The sequence below is a fragment of the Schistocerca gregaria genome, chromosome 4 (genome assembly GCF_023897955.1).
Source record: "Schistocerca gregaria isolate iqSchGreg1 chromosome 4, iqSchGreg1.2, whole genome shotgun sequence".
In the NCBI taxonomy this organism is placed as follows: domain Eukaryota; kingdom Metazoa; phylum Arthropoda; class Insecta; order Orthoptera; family Acrididae; genus Schistocerca; species Schistocerca gregaria.
The window spans coordinates 198,390,031-198,415,300 of NC_064923.1; the positions used below are offsets into that span (position 1 = coordinate 198,390,031).

Sequence of the window (25,270 nt, forward strand, 5' to 3'; positions counted from 1 at the left end):
CCGGAGGGAACACAGACCAGACGTGATAGACATGGCCCTCATCAAGGAAATCACAGTCACACTCAACGCTCTGGCCTCAAACCGCACAGCAGTAATACTCCACACATAAGAGGCATTTCAGTGCCATGAGCCGCGCAGGATACTAACTACAATCGCGCGAATTGGGCACTGTCCAAGGAAACATTTGACACTCGTATCCCAGAGACAGTAGATTATGCAAACTGCACAAAATGAAGAAGCTGTCGAAGCCCTCACCATTACGGTTCAGGGTGCAATATCCGACGCCATTCCAGGACTCACGCCACAACAACGCTCAGCGGCCCTGCGCACGGAAATGTGGGGCCTGATGTCAATGAGGAAACGTCTCAGGAGATACTGGCAGCGCACCAGGCGCCCGCTATACAAACAGCAAATTAACAGACTCCAGGGTGCCATATAGGGAAAAATACAAACATGTGAAACCAGACAGGGGGACAGCATACTCGCATGGCTAGATGCTACGCAGCCTGGTGTTTGGAAGCTAGCCCATCACTTTACCTAGGAGAAACACTACACACGAACTCTACAAGGACCTAACGGATCAGCGTACACTGCAGAGGAGAAGGACCTAGCAGCGTCATTCACATCCAACCCGGTTTCTTCAGACCTAGCATTCACACTCGAATTGGCCAGGAGGACCCACGACTTGGTACCTACCCCACACGCTATGTAATAAGACGCACTAGAACACATAAAACTACATGGGTTATCAGGCATACTACAGGCTCTTGTTCCAATGGCACTCAACACCTCCCTGACTATGGGAAGGCGGTAAGGCCCTGATGTTCATAAAGACAGGGAAAGACCACTCTCTCCCACAAAATTACCGACCCATTAGCCTGCTGTGTTCTCTCGGCAAGGTTGTTGAGAAGGTAGGCCTAATTCTCAAACACCTCACAAGGCACTGCATCACCAACAACATCTTGAGGCCGAAAAATTCAGATTCAGTAAATCACCATTCCACAACACAACTCCTCCATTTAGAGGAACATATCACAGTTGGCTACAACACCAACAAAGCTACAGCAGCGGTGTTCCTAGACATCGAAAAGGCCTTTGATCGTCTATGGCACAACAGTCTCATTCGCAAACTCAGCGATGCTGGTTTCCCGACAGACTCATACGTTTCATACACTATTACCTCACCAACAGATACATCTACCCTGACGTTCACAGCAAACAATCAACACAACACAGTATACGAGTGGGAGCTCCCAAGGCAGTATCCTAGGGCCCCTCTTGTTTAAACTCTACATCAATGACTTTCCAGATACACAAAACACGATCGTAGCCATCTATGCGGATGACACAGCCATCGTAGCGCAAGACTGGAAACCGTCAAAGATTAATTCACTGTTGCAGACAGTACTCAGAACCGCCGAGTCTTGGGTGGAGCAATGGCGTGTTAAAGTAAATGTCGATAAGAGCGAGGCTGTTCTGTTCGCACGCAAACTGAAACATCTGCACAAACACTAAAACAGCAGACAAATACCACTACAGATGCATCCAATACCTTTCTGTAAGAAAGTCAGATATGTCGGTGTCTGGATAGACCAGAAACTTAAATGGGGGGACCACACTGAATAGGTGACGAATCGAGCTAACGCGAGGCTCATACAGCTTTACCCTATGCTCAACACACAAAGCACATTGAATAGGAGGGTATCGAGGTCCATGTACACAACACTACTTAGACTACTAATGACGTATGCAGCTCCCGTTGGGAATACGTTCGAGCGAGGTGGTGCAGTGGCTAGCACACTGGACTCGCATTCGGGAGGATGACGGTTCAATCGCGCGTCCGGCCATCCTGATTTAGGTTTTCCGTGATTTCCCTAACTCCCTCCAGGCAAATGCCGGGATGGTTCCTTTGAAAGGGCACATCCGACTTCCTTCCCCATCCTTCCCTAATCCGATGAGACCGATGACCTCACTGTCTGGTCTCCTCTGCCAAACAACCCCAACCCCTCTCTCAAACAACCCCCTGGGGATACGCAGCCCCAACACGTCTGCGCCACCTGCAGATGGCACAGAAAAAAATGATACATATCAAGAAAGCTCCACGATACACACGCAACACGAACGTTCACAGAGAATACCGCCTAGAGACTCTTATGGGGGTATTAAAAAAAAAAAAAATCGCCACAAGACTGTACAAGAAAACGAGACATTCGAACAATCTTTTCATCCTTAACCTGAGAAATTACGATCACAACGATACGTGGAAACATAACTATCCAAAAACACTACTAATTAGGGATAATTAACCGTCTACTGGTAGCACCAACACACATAGCAAATACCGATGAACGCTTGCAGGACGACAAAGCTATCTGGCATTGCCAGCTGTAAACCAGCCAACCAACTAGCAACACAGGGAAACCGTACTGCATACTAAAAGGCAAACAACCCCAACCGAAACCCTTACACAATACGATAGATTTATGATAAATCGACCACTCATATAACGACCTTGGCTTGTTACAGGTAAAGGCGCTGCAGCTTGCCCAAGGGACTCACAGGTGCCCAGCCCAGCAATACCCTTCCACGGTAGGACTGGCACTCTTTATGACGATCTAAGGTATGACAACGGTACCGACTATTGCACGATACCCGAAAGCGACAACAACCTCACCCTTGCATGATCTGTCGCGACCACACTATTGCAGAGGTTCTTATTCCCCCTTGGTGCTTGCCTTGGCACTTTTCCCTTCTGGCCTTGAAACCACTACCCGTCTTTCGCTTTACGCCCACTATCTCCTCGATGCAACCGTATCAGTGAATAGTCCTGCCTAGACATACGGATAACATCACGGCCCCACATCCCATCAAGTCCTCGTTTAGTACCTAACAATTATGGAAGTGGCAGTGGATCTTTTGAGATGGTCCCCATGTCGGGGTAGGCGTGGAAGAGACCCGCCCTTTTTTTTAAAAAAAAAAAGAAAAGAAAATGTTGTGTAAACATGTGAAGCATGCACGCAACCATGGCACAGAGAACCAATCGAGCTTCCTACAGCCAACTGCACGAGTTTGGAAGAGCCCTTGGAGAACTACCACACACGTTGGACGCACAGCGTCAATTTTACTGGGTTAATTTTGCTGCGCCAATTGTATTACTATGTTGATATCAGTGGTCGCGTGAAGGTTCTCACATCGATAGATAAGGTCCTGGGCGTCCTTGCAGCACAGGCGCCCACCAGGGTCGTCGTTTTGTAAGGGCAGCAGTGGCAGATCTTACAGCTGCCACAACACAGATAAAATGGCTTGTGAGCCCAGATCTGACAACACAAACTGTTGCGATCCAGTTGTTAGCAGTGGGACTTTGGGCACATACACTTCTAGCCCGTCTTCCACTCACACCATAGCATCGACGTGCACATCTCAACTGGTACCGTCAGAGGTTTACTTGGAAGATGGAATGGCGCCCCGTGATCATCAGCGGTTCTGGCTGCACACAAGTGATAGTCGTTTGCTGGTATGACGGAGATCTGGCGAGTGGTGTCTCATAGAGCGCATTCGTCCAAGTAACACACTGGCCCCACCCAGGCCTTATGGTTTCGGGTGCGATAAGGTACAACTCTTCATTCACATATGGTTTTTCTGGAGGAGACGCCAACCAGCGCTCGGTACGTGCAGAATTTTGCCTTTCTTGTGCAACAGGCGAGTGATACGTTACGTGTTGTTCCAGCAAGATAACATTCACGCACACAATGCCCTTGAAACTCAACGTGCTCTACAAGATGTGCAGCTTCTTCCCTTACCAGCACAATTTCTCGACTTGTCTCTACTCGAGCACTGGTGGGATATGATGGGACGGGAAGTGACTTGTGCGACTTATCAGGCAACAACTCTTACAGAACTACGTGAGAAGGTCGAGCAGGCGTGGCATAACAAATCGCAGGACACTATTCACCATCTCTATGGTCGACTGGAGCCATGATCAACGCCTGAATAGCTGCCTGTGGAGGCTACACCACGTAGTAATATGAGTGTTTCAGCAAGGGTCCACAACTGGTAACAAAGAACCACTTATACTATTAATCTGCGAAAGAAATCATTTCATGTACTCCATATGCACTGTTGCAAAAATAAATCTTGAGTGTATTGAAAATGTCTAAAGGGGGGCAGGGGAATTTTTTTCCGGCAGTGTATAAATCCAGACAAGATTGTAAGGATAGATTCAAACGCAGTATATACCAGTTATCGAATCGAGTGGGCCACCAGCAGCCGAGAAGGTCGAGATTACGTCACAGCCCCACTCTACAGTCCAGGACCCGCCAACAGCTGACAGAGAGCGGCCCCAGTTGACGCCAAAATCCCGCACTGCAGTACGGGTACGTCAGTCAGTGCAGACACCCAGCGGCTGCAACTGAAAGTAAACAAGACGAGGTAGCGAGTGGTTACCAGCAACCGGTGAGGTCACCGTCTCTGTCCCACAACGAACAGCAATAACAAACAAACAGCAAACGACTGTGAACGCAGAAGTGACGGATATCGGAAGAACCTTTGCACATTGTGAATGTGCCGTGCTCGGTGGACGATATGCTGGCACACGACAGCCCCTCAGGTTCATTGACTCCGCCCTCCATGTAAACTTCCTCAGAGAGTGGGCAGAGCAGACGTTCGGTGAAGGCCAGTGTCAACGCAGTCCGTGAGAGGAATAAAAAGAAATCTTCAAACGCAAATCGGGACGCAATTCTCACTTCAGATTCTCAGGAATGATCCGGCATGGAGCGGCACGAAATGATGGACTCTGAAAAAAAGCTTCACTTTCCAATATTACAATCATAATGAGAATTTCACTCTCCAGCGGAGTGTGCGCTGATATGAAACTTCCTGACTGATTAAAACTGTGTGGTTTTTAGGCCAAGGATGGTCTGTGATCCCTTCAGTGCAAATGCACACCACACACTAAATATTATGGGGATTTGTGAGATGATGTGCGTAATAAGGATAATGGGCAAGGGCACATCAATGGTGTCTATATAAGTCGAGAACCTGAGTCTGATGGGAGGAGTGCTAGAGTAGCCTGTGCAGTCGCGATGACCACTGTGTCCAGTTGGCACCACTTGTAACGTGATTAACCTGTGTTTTCTGGGCCTCAGTATTTGCTCTCCTAATGTCTTTCATCTTGCCGTAATTTGGATTAATGACAAGACTGAAATGATAAATGCCACACTGCCTAAGTTAGCCAGACACTCCTTCCCATTTATGAATACATGTATTATAACGATGATCAGCTGGTATACGATATTTTAAATAGTGTATTCATCACAAGTCAGCACATACATTCCATTCAGAAAGATTTGATAGTAACGACATATTTTCAGTACACTTTATATATCCGATTTTGATGAAGGCACAAGATGTACTTAAGTTAGTCTACATGTTTACTACACATGAAAGTTGTTCAGTTTTCATTACGAAGTAGATGCCAGTCTATGTAATAATTCGATGCATGTCTCATGCCTCCACATGACACAATTTCAGTTTACTGTTGAGCCTCCTCTGTTCAGTCTAACTGAATAACAAAGGCAGCTACATTTTTTAAAATTTGTCATTATCTGTCATTTATATTCCCCCAACTAGAGGTGGACTGGCAGTGGCCAAACTGCCACTCTTCAGCTATACCAAGACAAAAAACTTTTCAATTTTAACAAAAAACATTTTAGAAGTTAAAATAAGTCGTGTTGTTCGTGACAGGAATATGATGACATGATGTACATTCCCTTTATTATGAACGTTATATGATGGGATCTTAGGCTAACTGTTAGTAGAGGTTCAGATGTTGGAGGTATTGAGGTGATATTACATGAAAAAGGATTATAATATGTTTATGTGGAAAGGAACTATGAGTAAACAAGTGACATGTGGGTGTTAGGAGATGAATGGGATGCATGCTGATCAAGAAAAGGTGTATTGGAGCCTTAATTTAGGATACAGTGGAACAGGTATATTAGATTATAATTAGAAGGGAGAGTAGATTTCAGGGAGGCGTTCATAGTCTGAAAAAGGGAAGGCGATTGAAATTATTCTAGGAAAAGACTTCAAGGATTTGGAAGTGAAGGGAAGGTGGGATGTGTTGATAGATGCTAGGCATCAGGCCAGGGTTTTCAGACATCCAGACAACTCAGCAACTTAGTAGTTCTTGCAGTTTTAGTCTATTGTGGACCATCTTTTGGATCTTTTATACGTGAGGGTTCTATGTTTTTGATTAAGTGTTAGCCCAACATATTTTACTGTGGCGGCAAATAAGACATCACAAATGAATCAAGTATTTCGTTTCTATGTATGAACACTAACAGTTCCATTACTTTATAGCTTGTGTCTTAATTTACGTGACACAGGACGGGCTTTACGTTATTTGACGACACAGTTTTAACATTGCAATGTAAGTTACTGCAAATAACTTTCAGTATGTTTTATGACATTGTGTTATGACACTTTTCTTGAACATGTACAGCACAAGTGTTGCATTGACAGTTAAATAGTAAATGAATCTCATGTGTTCAGTCTGTTGCCGGCCGTTGTGGCCGAGCGGTTTTAGGTGCTTCAATCTGTAACTGAGCGACCGGTGCGGTCGCAGGTTCGAGTCCTGCCTCAGACATGGATGTGTGTGATGTCCTTAGGTTAGTTAGGTTTAAGTAGTTCTAAGTTCTAGGGGACTGATGACCTCAGATGTTAAGTCCCATAGTGCTCAGAGCCATTTTAACCATATATGATACTATTGTGGATTAATAGGTAAAAGATCTCTGGGATGAAATAATCAGATGATTGTTTTGTATGACTTATTATTGCCTGGGTTTTTGGAGTATTGATGGAAGGGAACCACTCATTACAGCAGGAGAAGTTATCAAGATGACATTGGGGAGATCAATAGGGTGAATGGAAAGTGGCATTGACTGCAAGAAAGAGGTATACAGGAAGGGGTCGGTTTGAGAAGTCAGTTGTGCATAGAATATAGAAGAGCGATGAGAGGATGGATTCATGGGACAAACTGCAGTTGGAAAGAAAATTTGGAAGTGGGTGTTTTGTGCAATGTAAGACTACTAAGAAAGAATGCAATTATGCTGATGTAACTGATCGGAACTGCGTAAAAGTGGAGTCCGAATAGAAAACCAGGTTTTCGTAATGTCTAGAGAAAGGAAGAGGGCGGATGAAAATTGTTGTGCTTTTGGTACAGGAGGCGAACAAGCTGGAGGCGATGATTACCGCCAAACATTTTAGGGCAGAAGACACTCTGGTTGATAGGAAGTGGAAATCGTTGTTCAAGGTGTTTGTGGGTGTGTTTGGAGAGGACAGAATCAACGACCTTACTAATGGGTTGACAGAAAGAGGTTACACTAGCAGGTTTGTTACGCTTAGGAAAGAGGATAGGTTTTGGGGTCTTTCATGGTTCAGAATAAAAACCAGCCTATAAAGGATGGCCTTATAGATGTTTGCTAGGAAGGAAGAAGGGCATTCTTTAAGGTGATGGTAAGAGATGGTAATAGGGACTTTTATATTGTGTATGGTAATTGGTCCATTTAAATGCTTTCGTGGTGTAGGATGGAAGTACTGGAAGTTGGCAGAGAGAAGAACAGTGGGTGTATCTTTATGGCTGTGCACAGATGAAGCCATGGAATGGTCAAAGTTAGGATGATCAGATATGGTGAATGTTTATAAGGTGAAAAGGTTTGCTTTTGTCAGGAACTCATTGTTGTGAAGGTGTGAATTTTGCGCAGCATGATTGTGGCCAACAGATCATTGGAAAGCTGTGTACTTAGCTGAGTTTACAGAAAGCAATATAAAGAGCTTGGTGTATGTTCATCCAATAAATTACAGACATGTGTTTATAATTGGTATGTTTGTGTCTTGATCATGAGTGTGGAGGAAAGAATGGTAGAGTCCATGGGGTTCTCTAAGTAGTTCAAGAGCTTGTAGTAGTAGAGGAGGTGGGTTGGGGTGGAGGGAGCTAATGGGTGCATAGATAGCAGCAGCTTCAGTCAGAGTTTGTTGTAGGGAGGAAGGAGCAGTGCCTGGATTTTGGGAAGTGACAGAGTGATTTCCAAACTGGGTGACAGTATACTCCCACTAGGCATTCCAATAGAATGGTTGTGGTCTTGGCCTAGTTTGGGTGAGGTATTGTGTAATTGTATCTGTTGTTATGTGACATAGATTGTGATTTACAGGGTCACTCCCAAGCTGATCTAGGACCTCTGCATGCATTCATGAAATGAGGTTGTTGGATACTACTGCGGCATTAGAAATGGGATTGTTGTGAGGATAGGTGTTGGGCAGAAGAGGGACTACATTACCAGAAAAGGAGGCAAAAAACTGACACCATCACATATGTTCAGCTTGGGAATGGCTAGGTATATGTATGTCTGGGACAATGATACAGGTGTAGTAGGACTGGACTATAAAGGCGAAGAAGTTGTGTGGGATAGAATGATTGGGATGGATAATAGATATTGGCACAGGTGATTGTTACAATGGTAAAGCAGATGGCAAGGATTAGGCATTTAGCATGATGACTGAATGGTGGTTGCAGCTGGACAGGGATTTGTTTAAGATTACCAATAGCAACTCCACACAGGGATAGTGGATCAAGATTGTTAAGTTCCATTAAAGTTATTGGGTAACAAATGGATGATGTGATGGGTTTGAAGAAATGTTTCATTTAGGTTAAATGAAATGTTAATAGCCGGCTGAAGTGGCCAAGCGGTTCTAGGCGCTACAGTCTGGAACCGCATGACTGCTATGGTCGCAGGTTCGAATCCTGCCTTGGGCATGGATGTACGAGGGTCAGTCAAAAAGTAATGCCTCCTATTTTTTTTCTACGTTTAATTGTCAGGAAATTTAAATGCAATTACATAGGTTGAAAACCACAACATTGAGGATCATTTTGTCATTTTTCAATGTAATCTCCGCCCATCTCTACAGTTTTGGTCCATCTTTGAACAAGGGCATGTATCCCAGCACGGTAAAAATCACAGCTCTGCTTCCTAAGCCATTGACGCACGGATGTTTTGACGGCCTCCTCATCTTCAAAATGAATCCCACGATGAGCTTCTATTAGTGGCCCGAACAGATGGAAGTCTGATGGTGCCAGGTCAGGGCTGTATGGGGGATGAGGCAAAACTTCCCATCCAATTTTGACAATCTCGTCAGAGGTGTGACGACTGGTGTGTGGTCTTGCATTGTCATGCAAAAGAAGAACATCTGCCATTGATTTTGTTGGGCTAACTCGCTGAAGACGTGCTTTAAGTTTTTTGAGGGTTGTGACGTATTGAACAGAATTTATTGTGCATCCCTGCTCCAAAAAATCAACCAGAATCACACCCTCTGTATCCCAGAAAACTGTTGCCATAACTTTCCCTGCCGATCGCACAGTTTTGAATTTTTTCTTCCTCGGCGAGCTTGTGTGACGCCACTCCATTGACTGCCTCTTTGATTCGGGTTCAAAAAAATGCACCCATGTTTCGTCCCCGGTCACAATTTTTTTCAGAAACTCATCTCCCTCCAAACGGAAGCGCTGCAAGTGTTGGGAGGCTATTGTTTTCCTTGCCTCTTTATTCTGATCGGTTAACATTCTTGGAACCCACCGTGCACAAACTTTTGAGTACCCCAATTGTTTAATAATCGTGATCACACTGCCTTTACTAAGAGAAATAATGCGATACACTTCATCTGAAGTCACCCGACGGTCACCATGAATGATGTCATCAACTTGCTGAATGTTGTGTGGAGTCACTGCACTCATCGGCGTGCCGCTCCGCTTTTCGTCAGTCAACGGTGTTTGCCCTTCAGCTTCCTTACAACGACGAACCCATCGTCTAACAGTGCTGACATCCACTGTCACAACACCATACACCTTCTTCAGTCTTTCATGAATGCGTATGGGCGTTTCACCTTCTGCATTCAAGAATTCAATCACACAACGCTGTCTCAAACGAACATCGATGTCGGGCATCTTACAAACTTCTGCTGTGCTGCCACCTGTTGACACAGAAAGTTACTACTGCAGTAGATTGCAGAAGAAGGTTTGAGGAATGGCACCAAATTCAAATTTTTCACTTAACTTAATTTTTTTAAGTAGAAAAAAATGGGAGGCATTACTTTTTGACCGACCCTCGTATGTGATGTCCTTAGGTTAGTTAGGTTTAAGTAGTTCTAAGTTATAGGGACTGATGACCTCAGAAGTTAAGTCCCATAGTGCTCAGAGCCATTTGAACCATTTTGAAATGTTAATATTATGTTGAGTGAAGCTTTTGGAGAGTGAGGTATTGTTGTCTAGGGAACAGATGATGGAGAAGAGGGTGTTACACTGCTGTTAGAAAATCATTACATTTACATCTATATGACTGCTCTGCAGTTCACAATTAAATGCCTTACAGAGCGTTTATCAGGTTAGAGGGGACAGAACAGAGATTTAGAGATATTTAAACTGTGAGCTTGATTGTGAGAGTAGATAGCTGTGTCACTGAGATGGAGATGAATTGGGCAATTAAGGAGATTTGTTGGAGAGGGTGGGGCATTCAAAGGTATCGGTACTTTGATGGACTATAGTTCGAAACCGGATTGTGTCTTCAACTTCTAGAGTGGGGCAGAGGGATGAATGGGACTATCAGCAGTTCAGATGGCAACGAAATGAGTTTTTTGGGAGGAGGTTAGAGTTAACATTTATGATAATATGTGGGTAGAGCTCATTGCAACGTATTACAGGTGAGAGCAGATTTGCAGTTGGGGTAGTATTTGCAAAGTTCCTTGGATTTACGGTGTGGCCAAGTGAAGGGCGTTTTGCTTTCAGTGGTATTGTGATCATTTATTCTCTGCAGTGGATGCATCTGATGGGTTGGAGTTGTGATGTAGATTGTTCAACTGTGTGCCTCCATTGCAGATAAGATAGTCAGGGGTGGCTGCTGATTTGGGGAATAGTTGGCCTAGGTAGGCATAAGTTGTGGTTTTTGTGGATTCAGACTGCAGTGTGGATTTCTGTATCAGGATTGGAATTTATTTCCTGCATAACCTCCTCTACCACGACCTCAGGATTCATTCCCCTTGATCACAGCAGTTGTTTTGGATAGGGAAAAGAGAGGGTAGCGAATGTGGCATGGATACATAGAGTTTGTTTTGGGCGTCAGGGTCGGTGGTTTTGATTTTTTTATTATTTGGGACTGTATTTACTTATTTCTTGTGTGTGTGTCTTTAGATTTAGGAATTTAAATTTTGATCGGAATAACAGAAAGGTGGAGGTGGTTTGGTATTTATGTCCACTTGGGATGTTAGTGCATGGTTGAGAGGGAGTTTTCTGTATAGGTATTTCGTTCTTGTATTCTGTATTGTCTGAGCTGTGTCAAAGTACGAACCTCACTAGATCGGGTTCAGGCTGCAGTTTTTCGGCTGCTTTTCAAAGATACAGGCTAAGCAGCTTGTCTGTATAATCGATATGAGGTGTTGTAGAGGGAGAGCAGAAGGAGCTGAGTTGGAGAGCAGAGTTGCGGACAAAAACGGCAAGCACCAGAGTGGCGTGACCATCTGTAGGTAACTGTGGCCACAAGGAGAGGGCGCACTGAGCCAAGCAGTGCAGTACCAGTGGCTACTGACACATGCTGCAAAGGAGACTGGCGGACATTGCAGCTGTGGTGAGGTGGACAGCTCGCGGACGGAAGTTGTATCCTTTAGTTGCTAGCGGATTGGCAAGGCATCAGCGAGGACATAGGAACGTGCATCTGATGTTCGACTACATGTTAAGACAGACGGTAGATGAATAACCAATGAATTGAGGTATTTGCCGTGTGATTTCGCTCACGAATGTAACTACAACGTACACTCCTGGAAATTGAAATAAGAACACCGTGAATTCATTGTCCCAGGAAGGGGAAACTTTATTGACACATTCCTGGGGTCAGATACATCACATGATCACACTGACAGAACCACAGGCACATAGACACAGGCAACAGATCATGCACAATGTCGGCACTAGTACAGTGTATATCCACCTTTCGCAGCAATGCACGCTGCTATTCTCCCATGCAGACGATCGTAGAGATGCTGGATGTAGTCCTGTGGAACGGCTTGCCATGCCATTTCCACCTGGCGCCTCAGTTGGACCAGCGTTCGTGCTGGACGTGATGACCACGTGAGACGACACTTCATCCAGTCCCAAACTTGCTCAATGGGGGACAGATCCGGAGATCTTGCTGGCCAGGGTAGTTGACTTACACCTTCTAGAGCACGTTGGGTGGCACGGGATACATGCGGACGTGCATTGTCCTGTTGGAACAACAAGTTCCCTTGCCGGTCTAGGAATGGTAGAACGATGGGTTCGATGACGGTTTGGATGTACCGTGCACTATTCAGTGTCCCCTCGACGATCACCAGAGGTGTACGGCCAGTGTAGGAGATCGCCCCCCCACACCATGATGCCGGGTGTTGGCCCTGTGTGCCTCTGTCGTATGCAGTCCTGATTGTGGCGCTCACCTGCACGGCGCCAAACATGCATACGACCATCATTGGCACCAAGGCAGAAGCGACTCTCATCGCTGAAGACGACACGTCTCCATTCGTCCCTCCATTCACGCCTGTCGCGACACCACTGAAGGCGGGCTGCACGATGTTGGGGCGTGAGCGGAAGACAGCCTAACGGTGTGCAGGACCGTAGCCAAGCTTCATGGAGACGGTTGCGAATGGTCCTCGCCGATACCCCAGGAGCAACAGTGCCCCAATTTGCTGGGAAGTGGCGGTGTGGTCCCCTACGGCACTGCGTAGGATCCTACGGTCTTGGCGTGCATCCGTGCGTCGCTACGGTCCGGTCCCAGGTCGACAGGCACGTGCAACTTCCCCCGACCACTGGCGACAACATCGATGTACTGTGGAGACCTCAAGCCCCATGTGTTGAGCAATTCGGCGGTACGTCCACCCGGCCTCCCGCATGCCCACTATACGCCCTCACTCAAAGTCCGTCAACTGCACATACGGTTCACGTCCACGCTGTCGCGGCATGCTACCAGTGTTAAAAACTGCGATGGAGTTCCATATGCCACGGCAAACTGGCTGACACTGACGGCGGTGGTGCACAAATGCTCCGCAGCTAACGCCATTCGGCGGCCAACACCGCGGTTCCTGGTGTGTCCACTGTGCCGTACGTGTGATCGTTGCTTGTACAGCCCTCTCGCAGTGTCCGGAGCAAGTATGGTGGGTCTGACACACCGGTTTCAATGTGTTCTTTTTTCCATTTCCAAGAGTGTATTTAAGCACAGTCAAATGGAGCTTTTTCCCGTAACAAAATGGCGGAAGTTTCTTCTCAACAGTCCTGTATGTTTTTTGGGGTGACGAATACGAATTTCACATTTGCTGCCGTGTAAGAGGTCGCTTCACAAATAAAAACGCAAAATGCCTCACAATTGTTGTCCCTTTTTTTTAAATATTCGCATGTATCTCGCAACTAATGCGTTTCCGAAGATGACCACTCTATACAAAATGAAGGTAGAGAACATTTCCTAAAAAATGCACTAGCCAGGTTTGAATTTCTGATAAGCTGTATCTGCCATAGAACACGCTGAAAAGAAGCGACTTTTTGGCCCTACTGGTAAAACGTCAAAACGCCCACTTTTACCCACTACAATTTTAAAAATATACATGTTAACAACAACAAAACCTACACCAAGTGGAAGTACATTGAAGTTTCTATGAGAGACGTCTGTAAGATGCAGTTTTCTGTTAAGAGAGAAAGGAGCAAAGATAAAATTACGAATAATGCCATCTGCGCTCTAGCTACACAGCCTCCTCTACCACGATCTCAGGGTTCACTCTTCTTGATCACAGCAGTGGGGGTTACCGCAGTTATTTCGGGTGGAGAGGAGAGAGGGCGAAGACTGTGAAATGTTTTGGAGGTCAGCATCAGTGGTCTTAATTTTTTAATTATTTGGGACTGTATTTATTCATTTCTTGTATGTGTGTCTCTGGGTTTACGAATTTAAGTTCTGGTTGGGATAATGGAAAAATGGAGGTGGTTTGGAATTTACATGTATTTGGGCAGTTGGTGCATGATTGAGAGGTGGTATTCTGTACGGTTGCTGCTTTCTTATATTCTGTATTGTCTGAGCCATGTCGAAGTATAAACCTCACTTGATCAGAGTCAGGCTTTAGTTTTTCAGCTGTTTTTCCTTCCACCTATCTATCTCTCATGGGGGCTATACTTTCGGTGTATTACCCTTAAAAGAAGTTCTTGAGAATGAATTGATGGGTAAGATTGTTTGACGAAAACATTAACAAATTATACATATAACATATTAGGTAAATAAAACTGAACAGAAAGATAAATATGAAATCTGTACGTAGTAATGTACATGTGTCATGAAATGTGTGAATGTCGAGCCCAGGTCTGGGTTATCACTTTGAGTAGCTTCTCCATCTCGAGAAAGAAGTAGGCATTTAGTGATAGAATATGGATACAAAAGATGGTAAATTGTATCATGGACTATCGATCTATGAAAAAATACCTACAGTGTTGTCATGTGTGCAATTAGTTTACTCATCTTCATTTGGCTATTGGTAGTCCATGTAATGTTTCTTGGCCACTAGAAGGTCCAGGTGAAGGGTGTTAGCTGTGGATGTCCTGGAAAAGAATCAAGAGCTGTGGAAGGTCTGCAATCAAAAGTGAGCTGTCGCTGTTCTTCAACTGAAAAAATTGTAATTTAAAGATTAATGTTATGATAAGGAAAAATTTGTTTGTAAATATACATAATGCTGTAAAGTATTACATGAAGTAATTCCTCCCATCACCTCAGTTGCTTCAGACAAGTGGTATTGCAAGGCGCTCACTCATCCAGGTCATCTTCGTCTATATATGAAAACTGTCATCAATGTTGGAACATGACCCTTCACATTGCTTGACATCGCCTATTCCCATACTGACCTTGACGATCTGGCTTGTATTTACAAGACATAAGCTGAAAAATTCTTTTGGAGCTGGGGTTTCAGTATGATAATGAGAGCCAAGCCATTTTTTGTCAACTTTCTTTTCCCCTCCTCTCTCCCCCAATACTCATCTGGATCCAAGTGGTTTCCAATCCACAGTTGCACCTAATGCAAAACTCTGCAAGTGTGTTGTTGAGCTACAGCGTCAGTGGGAGAAAGCTTTGTTTTCTGATGCCCTGCAGGTATCAGTTTGTTGAGTGTTCTAGTTGGGCAGTTACCAGCACAAATGTCAGTCAGAAGTTTCTGATCACCAGCTATTGTTTCCTTTGGATGGGCTGAAGGAACTGTAAATTTAACAATGTATGTTTCAAGATCCAAATTTTTGGAGTAGCCTTTGAGAAATTTAACCTTGCCTTGGTTGAATAATGATGATGAAGAGTCACAACCACTCAATTCGGGGAGGAAGAGTGTTTGCTTGGTAACACTATTCTTCACAGCACTTCCCAGATGCTAGAGGAGCTAAGGCACTGTACCTCTCTATAACTTTGAGAAATATTAATTTGGAGGGGGAGAAGTTTGGAGACCCATCATTATGCCAATGGGGCGACACCTTCCCCCACAACTGCGACATTCTTGTGAGCCAAAGGCAGGGATTCTGCTGTCCACACTATCATTCTGTCTGCTTCATCAGCTGACTGTTTGGAGGCGATTCCGCTTTCATTACATTTTGTCATCAGCATAGTGATTACCATACCCTTGTTTGTTGGATTCGATAGAAAATTTAGTTGTGAAACTGTTGGTCACATGGTGCTGCTAAATTGTATGTCAATGGACTGCTTTTGGTCAACTTACTCAAGCACTCCAAAGATTTGGTAGTCTTCTATCCTTCTGAATACCCATCAAACATAATTGCGGCACTTCGATTGTATTTCAATCGTACATAACGGATATATGAGTCCCAAATTTCTTGGATAGTGTGTCCACTTGACCATACGAATATGTGCAACAAGAAGCCCCCATCACTCACATATAGTGATGCTATCCAATAGTGTGGTGTCTGGAAGGGGTTTAAAAGTTTTGTACAAAGCAGAATTTGTGCCTTCTCAACTGCACCCTCATCGAACAAAGCTAGGGGATATGGAGTCAATTCATAGCTTAAGAAATGCTTTCTTCTTTGCCTGATTGTTTGGCGACAAATATCCCTTGAAACAGTGGAGGCTTAATGGCCACAATTATTTCTTTATACTTTGTAGGTTCACTATACAACTTATAAATACGTTGTGTCCATATTATATCACTGAATACCGCCTTCCTTTTCCAGATAGAGACCCTGCTCGAAGTGCAAACCCAATCCTGAGCTTAACAGTCGCACATTTCATGACACATCTACATTACTACATACAGGTTTCATATTTATCTGTCTATCCAGGGTCATTTACCTAATATGTTATAAATATAATTTGTTAATGTTTTCATCAAACTTCTTTCCCATTAATTCATTCAAAAGAACCTCTTTTAAGAGTAATACACTGAAATTCTAACGCCCATGAGAGACAGGCAGGTGGAAAGTATCCTCTGTATGGGCCAGAAGGCATTTTTCGTAATATTAGCTTTGCTTCCTCCCCCTTATAAGAAAATTGAATGTTACAGACGTCTCTTGTAGGAAATTTAATGAGCCTCCGCGTGATGTAGGGGTTCTTGTTGATGACATGTATATTTTTCAAGTTGTAGTGGGTGGGAGTGAGCATTTCTGACGGTTTGACAGAAGAGCCAAAAAATCGCTTCACTTCAGGGCGCTCTATCGCCGATACCGTTCGTCAGAAGTTAAAGTCTGACTAGTGCATTCTGTAGGAATTTTTCTCCACTTTAATTTTGTATGGAATATACATGTTAAAAAACATATGGTTTTCGCAATATAAGCGCAAAAGCAAATAAGGGCTAGAATTTTGAGTTTGTTTTTAGTTTGAGGCCGGCGCCTACAAGATAACAAACTTAAAATTCGAGTTCAGCACCCCAAAAAACATATAGGACCGTTGAGTAAAAACTTGCACAGTTTTGTTGCGAAAACGGCCGTTTTGAACACAAATTGACTGGACTAATAACAGTTTTGCTGAATGCACGTAGAAACTGACAGTCAGGAAAGTAGGACTCTTGGCCTACTGTAGTGTCAATTGGTAATTTGAAAAACCATGTTCAGTTCTGCTGTCTTGTTCATATAAAGTCAGAGATTAAGAGAAACATCGTTTGAAGTTTTGTGAAACAGTCCAGTCAACGAGGTGGGTAGTGTATAAGAAGTAACTTATTTGTAATTATTAAGCTTAAGTTGAATGTTGAGTGTATATTTTATATGGTCTTTTAATTACTTCTAAATATCTTAATCAGGATGGCTGGGCAGAGCCAACTCCATCCTCCTGAACATGAGACCAGTATCCTAGCAAGTGTTCAGAATAATTTCGCTGTTATCATGAAAACATTTAAAGTGCTTCAGATCGAACAGAGTTCATTAATTTGCAGAATCTCGTGTGACAAACAGTCCGCAATGAATGTATTTATTGCCTTTTGGCTATTTGCCACAAGGTCAGTTTCTCTCAGTTTGTCTATTGATACATATTAAGCAGCAGTCTTCTTATGCGGATCACTGCGTTCGTTGCTCTGAACTTTCCAGTAACGTGTGTGACTCCTATATATTTGTAAACTCAGCAATGAACTCTTTAGAGCAATGACGCATATCAACCATTTGAGCATCAAGTGTACATACAAAAAACAGAAACACTTTACTGAATAAACAAATGATTCAAGAACGTTTTGGCCGACCGCTGTGACAGAGCGCTTCTAGGCGCTTCAGACCGGAACCTCGCTACTGCTACGGTCGCAGGCTCGAATCCTGCCTCGGGCATGGATGTGTGTGATGACATTTGGTTAGTTAGGTTTAAGTAGTTCTAAGTATAGGGGACTGATGACCTCAGATGTTAAGTCCCATCGTGCTTGGAGCCATAGGAAGGCGAGAACGTTTTTCGTCCCAGATTTTTTGAGATTTCCAGCACACACGCTGCTATTTGTCTGCACAGATGTGATTTGCTCAGGACCGCGACTCCAACTTTCAGGTTTGTGCATATCTAATATGAGCGAAACTTTAGAGTCTATACCATGCCCCATACGCTACGATTTGTTTCCGCAAGTATAATGCATGCAGAGATTTGCACCGACAAATCAATAGGTGTGGGCGCAGCTTTTATTAAAATATCCCTCGGCGAGGTTACGGTGTTTTGTCTGGGTGTTTCATATCATTCTTCGCCTTAAAAGCCACAAATAATATAAAATTTCCATCGATCTTTTTATTTCATGAGATGTTGCAATGGAAAACTAATGTGACAGCATACTTGGTTGAAAACTATTTGACACATGAAATTTATGTGTCACAAATCATTTTCAGGCAAGACACATGTGACAGTTCGATCGCGAAGAAGTAAACATTCTTCCAGCATGATTAACTTTGGCAACTTTAAACTAGGCGCGAAGCAGTTTGAGTTGGTGCGTAAACATGAGAATCAAAATTTCAGTTCATGGAGACAAATTGTGATGCATAGGATGGCAGTTGTAAGCGTTCAATTTGGTCAATGCGGGAATCAGATAGGACACGAGTTCTATTCGATGCTTTCAGAGGACGAACTAGTGAAAGTTGGAAGTGACTACGCGGAGTGTGACAGATGGTTCAGGAACAGTGCATTTCACAATATTCGGACAGCTAGGGCTGTTCTGGTTGATACTGAACAGAAAGTAATTCATAAGGTTTCAGAGAATGGTGTTAAGAATCGGTGTAATTGGCGTTACAGTACTGAAAATGTTGTGGCAAGTGACGGGGGCGCTGGAAATAATTGGGCTTTAGGCTACGTTGAAAGAGGACCCAAAATGAAAGATAGGGTAATGGAATGTGTGAGAAAGGAAATCGAGGAAGCCGACAGTCTGACAAGCCTTCTAATTATGGCTAGCTCGGCGGGAGGTACTGGTTCTGGTGTTGGCAGTTGCATTGCAGAAAACTTAAAGGATGATTACCCCAACAAACATATTATTAATATTTTAGTACTGCCTTACAAAAACGGAGACGTAATTACTCAGAATTACAACACTTTACTCACCTGTGCAAAATTATATGACGTTTGTGATATGCATGTACTGTTCCAAAATGATCATCTGTATAAAATGGTTTCAAATCTTATAAAAACGAAAGATATCAACTTTAACGATTTAAATGCACTTATATCACTAAAAATGATGGCTGTATTCCAGCCTGTAGAGAGGGGTGCATGTTCCACATTGCCAGATATTGTTTCCCAGTTAACACCTCACCCAGGGATGAAGCTGGTAACTTTTAAGAGTGCTCCTCATACTTCGAAAGAAACTGCACAATACGAAAGCAGTTTCCTTTGGGAGAATTTAATACAGCATCTGCTACAATCATTTCGTGTGAGCTCTGTTGGAGGGCATATCATGAGTGACTATGAATGTAAAGCTCCATCGCGGCATTATAGTTCTCGCTCTTCAGAAATGAAATTTTCCCCATGCATATCAAATATGCTTTTTACAAGAGGGCCAATGCCAGAATTATCACGAACAGAGAGAGCTATGTTATGTGATCCTTTAATGTACAAAAAATGGGTTCCTGCCTCAATGAGGTATGTCCACTGTCACAGCAATAAAAGATTAATGGGGACTGAAAAGTTTGCCACCCTTGCATCTAACAATATGTTGATGTTTGTCCCAATTGATGAAGTACTTGACAAGGCATGGAATATGTATACATACAAAGCATATTTACACCAGTACAAGAAGTACAGTGTAACAGAGGATGACTTTATTGTGGCCTTTGCTAAATTAGAAAGTATTGTCAAAATGTACAAAGATATAGGATAATCTATTTCTGGAATTTGTTACTGATCCTTTTTTTTTTTCTCCACAGAAAAACATACTAAAGAAAATTTCCATAAGGGCATAATTGTTTTTCTTGTAATGAAATGTGTGTTGTAAATGTAGCACACCATTAAACAATATACTTGCTTCATATAAATGTAGTATAGTATTAAACAATATACTTTCTGCATAGTACCATTCTAAACTCTATACTGACAAAGGGAAATTACTGTTGCGAATATAAGCTATGTCAACGTGGAAAGATGTTTGTCGTTTTATTTTTTGTTGGTGTTTGTAAATTAAATGTTGAAGCTAATCCAAATATGTCTTTAATTACACAGCTTTAAGAAACTATAGATTACAAGCAACATATATGTAATTAGTGACTTCTAAAACCTCATTAGAGGCAAGCTCATCTCACCCATGCAGCTGAACTTACTTCGCTGTCATTTCCTGTGAAACATTTACTGTTGAATTGTTCAAAACTTACCTTTAGGTGGGCTGAGATTGTAATTTCATATATGTAAGAGGTGGAGGTGTGAAACATTACTTAATAGTATGGTATATTCAACAAGAAAGTGATGCAGTGGCCTTCACATAGTTTTCACTGTTAAGTGTTCGTATAACTTCTAGTGATGAGTGCAGAGCACTTTATGGAAATGAGTTTGTGCTTATGTACATGAACTCTCTGAACTATCTTACTTTTTTTTCCTCTTTCTGTGCTCAGATTACACATGGACAGAAGTATCAGAGCAGACGATCCTTTGACGGTACTGTCATTTACTTGAAGGATATATTTGACCAAACAACAGAAAATGGAAACCCTTCAAAATGAATATAAATAATTTAGGAACAAAGGTGACAATTCACTTCAGACAAATGCTCCACAACTTTCATTATAAACTGCAGTGATTACCTGATAGAAGTCATCTGCCAACTGTCTTGACTCCTCCACCTACAAGCAGTGCTGTAGTGACTCCATCCTGTAAGTGCAGCATAGCCTCCAATTCCAATCCTTACACCTATCCTACAATCTGTCCCCAGTATCCATCTCCCTCCTCACTTCAATGACCCCCCCCCCCTCCTGCACACACTCCCCCACCTTCTACATACTTTTCAACATCTAACTCTGGATGCTCCTTTTTAGCTGATTACTCTGCTCCAACGAAATAATATTTACTCATGTTAACCAACACCTCCAGCCAATTGCACATAGCCTAGGCTCCCTTACCACCTAGATCTCTGCTCATCATTGTTGCTGTCCCCTCTCTTTACACCAACATGCACTATGCCCATCACTTGGCTGCTCACACACACTCTCTCCCAATGTCCTTTTGACTCACAACTCACTACCTCATTCTTTATACATCTAACTAATTACATCCTTACACATAACTAACACTCGTTTGAATGGAAGGCATAAATAAATCCATGGCACAGCCATCACAGTAACTGCACGACGCCATCCTCTGCTGTCCTGTTAATGGGTCATGTAGAGGAAACCTACTAGGTAACCTAAAACCCCTAGTTCAGGTTCAGTGATATTTTGATGATCTGAACTTAAAATGCTAAGGCATCCACCCACATTCCTACCCACCCTCAACACTTCCTCAACTCAAGTGCCACCTTCCTGGATGTTGACCTCCACCTCTCTGATGATTCATCCATACCCCTCACCATATCAAACCTGTTACACATGAACAGCACCTGCATTCTGATTCAAAACAAAAATCACTTCTATATAGTCTGGCCATCCTCCTACTGTGTATCTGCAGTGCCAAGAATTCCCCTGCCCCATATGCTGAATATCTTGCTTAAGGTTTTCATAGACAGTCAGTAGGCAACAGTCTGATTGCCCATATTGTACACTGTAACATCCATAATACTCAGATCACACTGATGAACCAGATGCAAAGGGGCACTCTCCTCATCACCCATTATCATATTTTTCACCATGGTTTAACTGTTTCTCATCGTGTCATAAAATGAAGAACATCATTGCGACAATCCTTCCTACCTCTCCTAAAGCGGTATTCTGCTGACCATCCAATGTATGCAATATCCTTATCGGGCATACCCACTGCCAAATCCTTGCCACATGGGTCACATTTCTGTGGAAGACCCATATCTCTCTCTCATATACTAGCTCTGCTGGTCTTTCAAGCACAGCAATTTATGTGAACATGACACCAACCTGTTGTCCACTCAAGTGAATAGCCACCACCAAACTGTGGCCAAGAGCAGATTTGACCACCCAATGGCAGAACACACTGCTGTTGATTAAACAAATTAGATTTCAATGACTGGCGTACAACCACCATCTGGATTCTCCTCAGACTAGCAAGTTATTGTTCAACAGTTGAATAATTTGTGGACAAGATTGTTCAATTGTAAAAGCGTAGGTCTGTTTTTAAGTAAAATTAAATGACAAGTTTTCAAATCTCCCACTGAATTAGTTCACAGCTTTGTGGTTAAAATTCCTGTTGGCAGAGCTGCTGCTTACTCAGCCCAGTATTCTGAACATGTTTGGCTTGACACACATGGCATATGCTGCTGCTAGAGTATCAAAACATTCAGCATCAGTCTTAGACCCTGTACTTACAGATATCAACAGGAAAAATTATAAGGTATTTGTAAAAGATTTGCCTCTGATCATTATTGGCAGATTAAAAAGTTAGACAGTCCTAGTAGAACACTCAAAACTGCAGGCCTACAAAAGCCTCTTGGAGCACAAAATACATACATTCTGAAGGACATTAGCAAATAAAACTAGGATGAAGTGTGTATTGAGAACAATGTATAAGCAGTAGTCAAATGAAATGAGACATATCGAAAGAAAGAAAGTAAGTAAGTAAACTATATTGTGAGGCATGTTCAGAAATTGTATGTACTCTGACTAACAGGCTATTCCCCCACCCTCTCCCTAATGGTTGGCATCACTGGGTGGTAGAAGAGGGGGAGGGGTGTTATGAACCACCCCTAAAATTTCCCTGACTTGGCACCTTTAGATCCTCTTTTCATCTCCCTGAAGGTACATATGAGTGGAATTAAATTTGCAAATGATGAGTACTACAGAAAGGGGTTTTGAAGTGGGGGAAGGAGCTGGTGGGAGAGTTCTTCAAGGAGTATATAAAGAAGCTTGTGACATGACTCGCCACTTGCACTGAATGGGATGGTGATTATCTAGGAAAATGGTCAACAGTTGTATTAACAATATCCTGTAATTTTTTTAAATACACTTTTTCTGAAAAAATAAAATAAAAATCTAGTATTCTTACTTTCTGAATGTGCCTTGTATTTGAAAACTAATCTCCACAACTGTTAGTACATTTATCCCACTGTGAGACAAGATGGTCAATGCCTTCATGGAAAAATGTTTGCGGTTGCCTACACAACCATGATTGTACCCAAGCGTGCACCTCTTCATCCAATGCAATATGATGGCCACGAATGTCTGTCTTCTGCGGCTCCAAAAACACAGAAATTGTATAGGGAGAGATTGGGACTGTATGGACGATTTGTAAGGGTTACCTAGTGAAACTTAATGCAGCATAGTTGAAACGACCTGGACAACTCGTGGGCAGTATTAATGGTTTTGATTACTTGTGAAATAATAAGCAGTTTATTTATATTTTTCCCATCTGTCTCATTTTCATTTGACTGTCCCTTATAAATGCTAACTTCTCTAAATTCTGCACAGTGCACGGATGGAAAAATACTTAGTAAAAGCCATTGTTTTTCAGACTGGTCAGTTTTAGTCTGTATTTTTCAAGATGGATTGAAACATTACAAAATGACATTAAAAAGGCTGTGCGTTTCAACTTGAACAACCTTGGCACCAGATTCTTGGTCTCTGTATTGGGAATGTTATCCAATTGCAGTTATTGAAAATATGAAGATATTAAATATAAACTTCAAGGTAAGTCTGAAATTTTAGGTTTCTTGGGGCTTAATTGCTGTAGAGGAGCATGCTTCTACTTAGAAGCACAGACAAGTTAAAGTGAGACAGTTCTTCACAGTTACATTAGTATTTCACCCAATTTAGATGTAGCAGTGATGGTATAATTTCATCTCCCAAAGCTACACCATCAATTTAGCTTTATTCTGCTAGACAAGCTGTTTCAAAGGCAGAGTAAATCTGATGTTTGAAATGATTAGAAGGAACTTTGCTGTTCAGTCAGCTTGTGAAGACATCAGAGAAACTTTCGATGCAGTGTTTCCTGGAAGTGTTCCTTTTGAATTAATTGTTTCAAGGACAAAGGCAAGATCTGATGATTTAGCTTCATATTTTAAGAAGTAGTTGGTGGATGATATTGGAGGAGCACATTTCCCTCTGTTTTGCTAAAACAGTGAATGCAGCTTCAAATTGTAGTTAAACTGATTTCAGACATATGATTATGACATGACGTGACCTCTACATACTTTCTTTATTGGTAATAGTAAGGGGGAAATGGCATTGTACACTGGGACATGAAAATTTTAACAACCTGAATATGTTATGTAACCATCACAAAGCGAATGGATTATCAGCAAATTTAGAATTTTAATATTATATTTGTGTCTATTACTACATTGCTTTTATTTTTTTAGTATGTATTATTTTGTCTTTCAATGATGTTTTGCTGCAAGTAGTACCCCTCTGTATATCTTCTTGTACCACTTATAGTAACCTAGTGTTTCTGTAAAGCAGTGAGAAATTTAAGTGTTTAGGAGTACTTTCTAATACCTGAAGTTGTATATTTTTCATAACTGATGCTTTTGAAGTGACTACTTTTCAAAACTGTGAATGCAATTTCCTCAAAAGTTTATTTAAGCAAAAAATTAAAATAAATAAAACAATAAGGAGGGATGGAAACCAAACTTGAGACTAAAATTACTGACTTAATGTCTATTTTGATTACGGAAGTTGACTGTTACTGATTTGGACATTAAAAAATAAAAAACAGATTAACTACTGAATCAAATTTATTGTTAGGAAAGTGTTTTTTGATCTGGTCTCCTCCTTTACCTTAGTCAGCCATCTCACACACCTATTTATTGTTTTAATCATAATCAGTATATAAAACTGTTATAAAATTACATATAATAATAATAAATCAGGAAAATTATTCCACTTTATTGTGATAGTACTGACATACTCCTGTTTAGTACAGATATGCTTAGAACTAGTAAAAGCTTACACAGTACCATTTTCAGAGTAATACAAAAATATTACAGTGTGGAAAATCATCTAGCTTTCCATACAGAATTCGTTCATTAAGTCTCATTTTGTTTTTGCTTCTTTGAAAAAAATGTTATAACACTGCTTTTTCACCTATCAACTACTTTCTGTTTTTAATTTTCTTCACTTCGTGTTCCTTAAGTTTCATAGTGCTTGCCAACATTGCTTGACCCACAGTAATTCCCATCAAGTCCC

General features: G+C 42.2%; 1 protein-coding gene across 1 annotated transcript; it reads left to right on the forward strand.

Annotated features, from left to right (window-relative positions):
• The first annotated feature begins 18,424 nt into the window (after window positions 1–18,424).
• On the forward strand, window positions 18,425–24,871 carry LOC126268144 (tubulin delta chain-like). The gene has a single exon (XM_049973675.1). It carries the CDS (start codon window positions 18,430–18,432, stop codon window positions 19,855–19,857), a length of 1,428 nt encoding a protein of 475 aa, XP_049829632.1. The 5' UTR covers window positions 18,425–18,429; the 3' UTR covers window positions 19,858–24,871.
• Window positions 24,872–25,270: the final 399 nt, after the last annotated feature.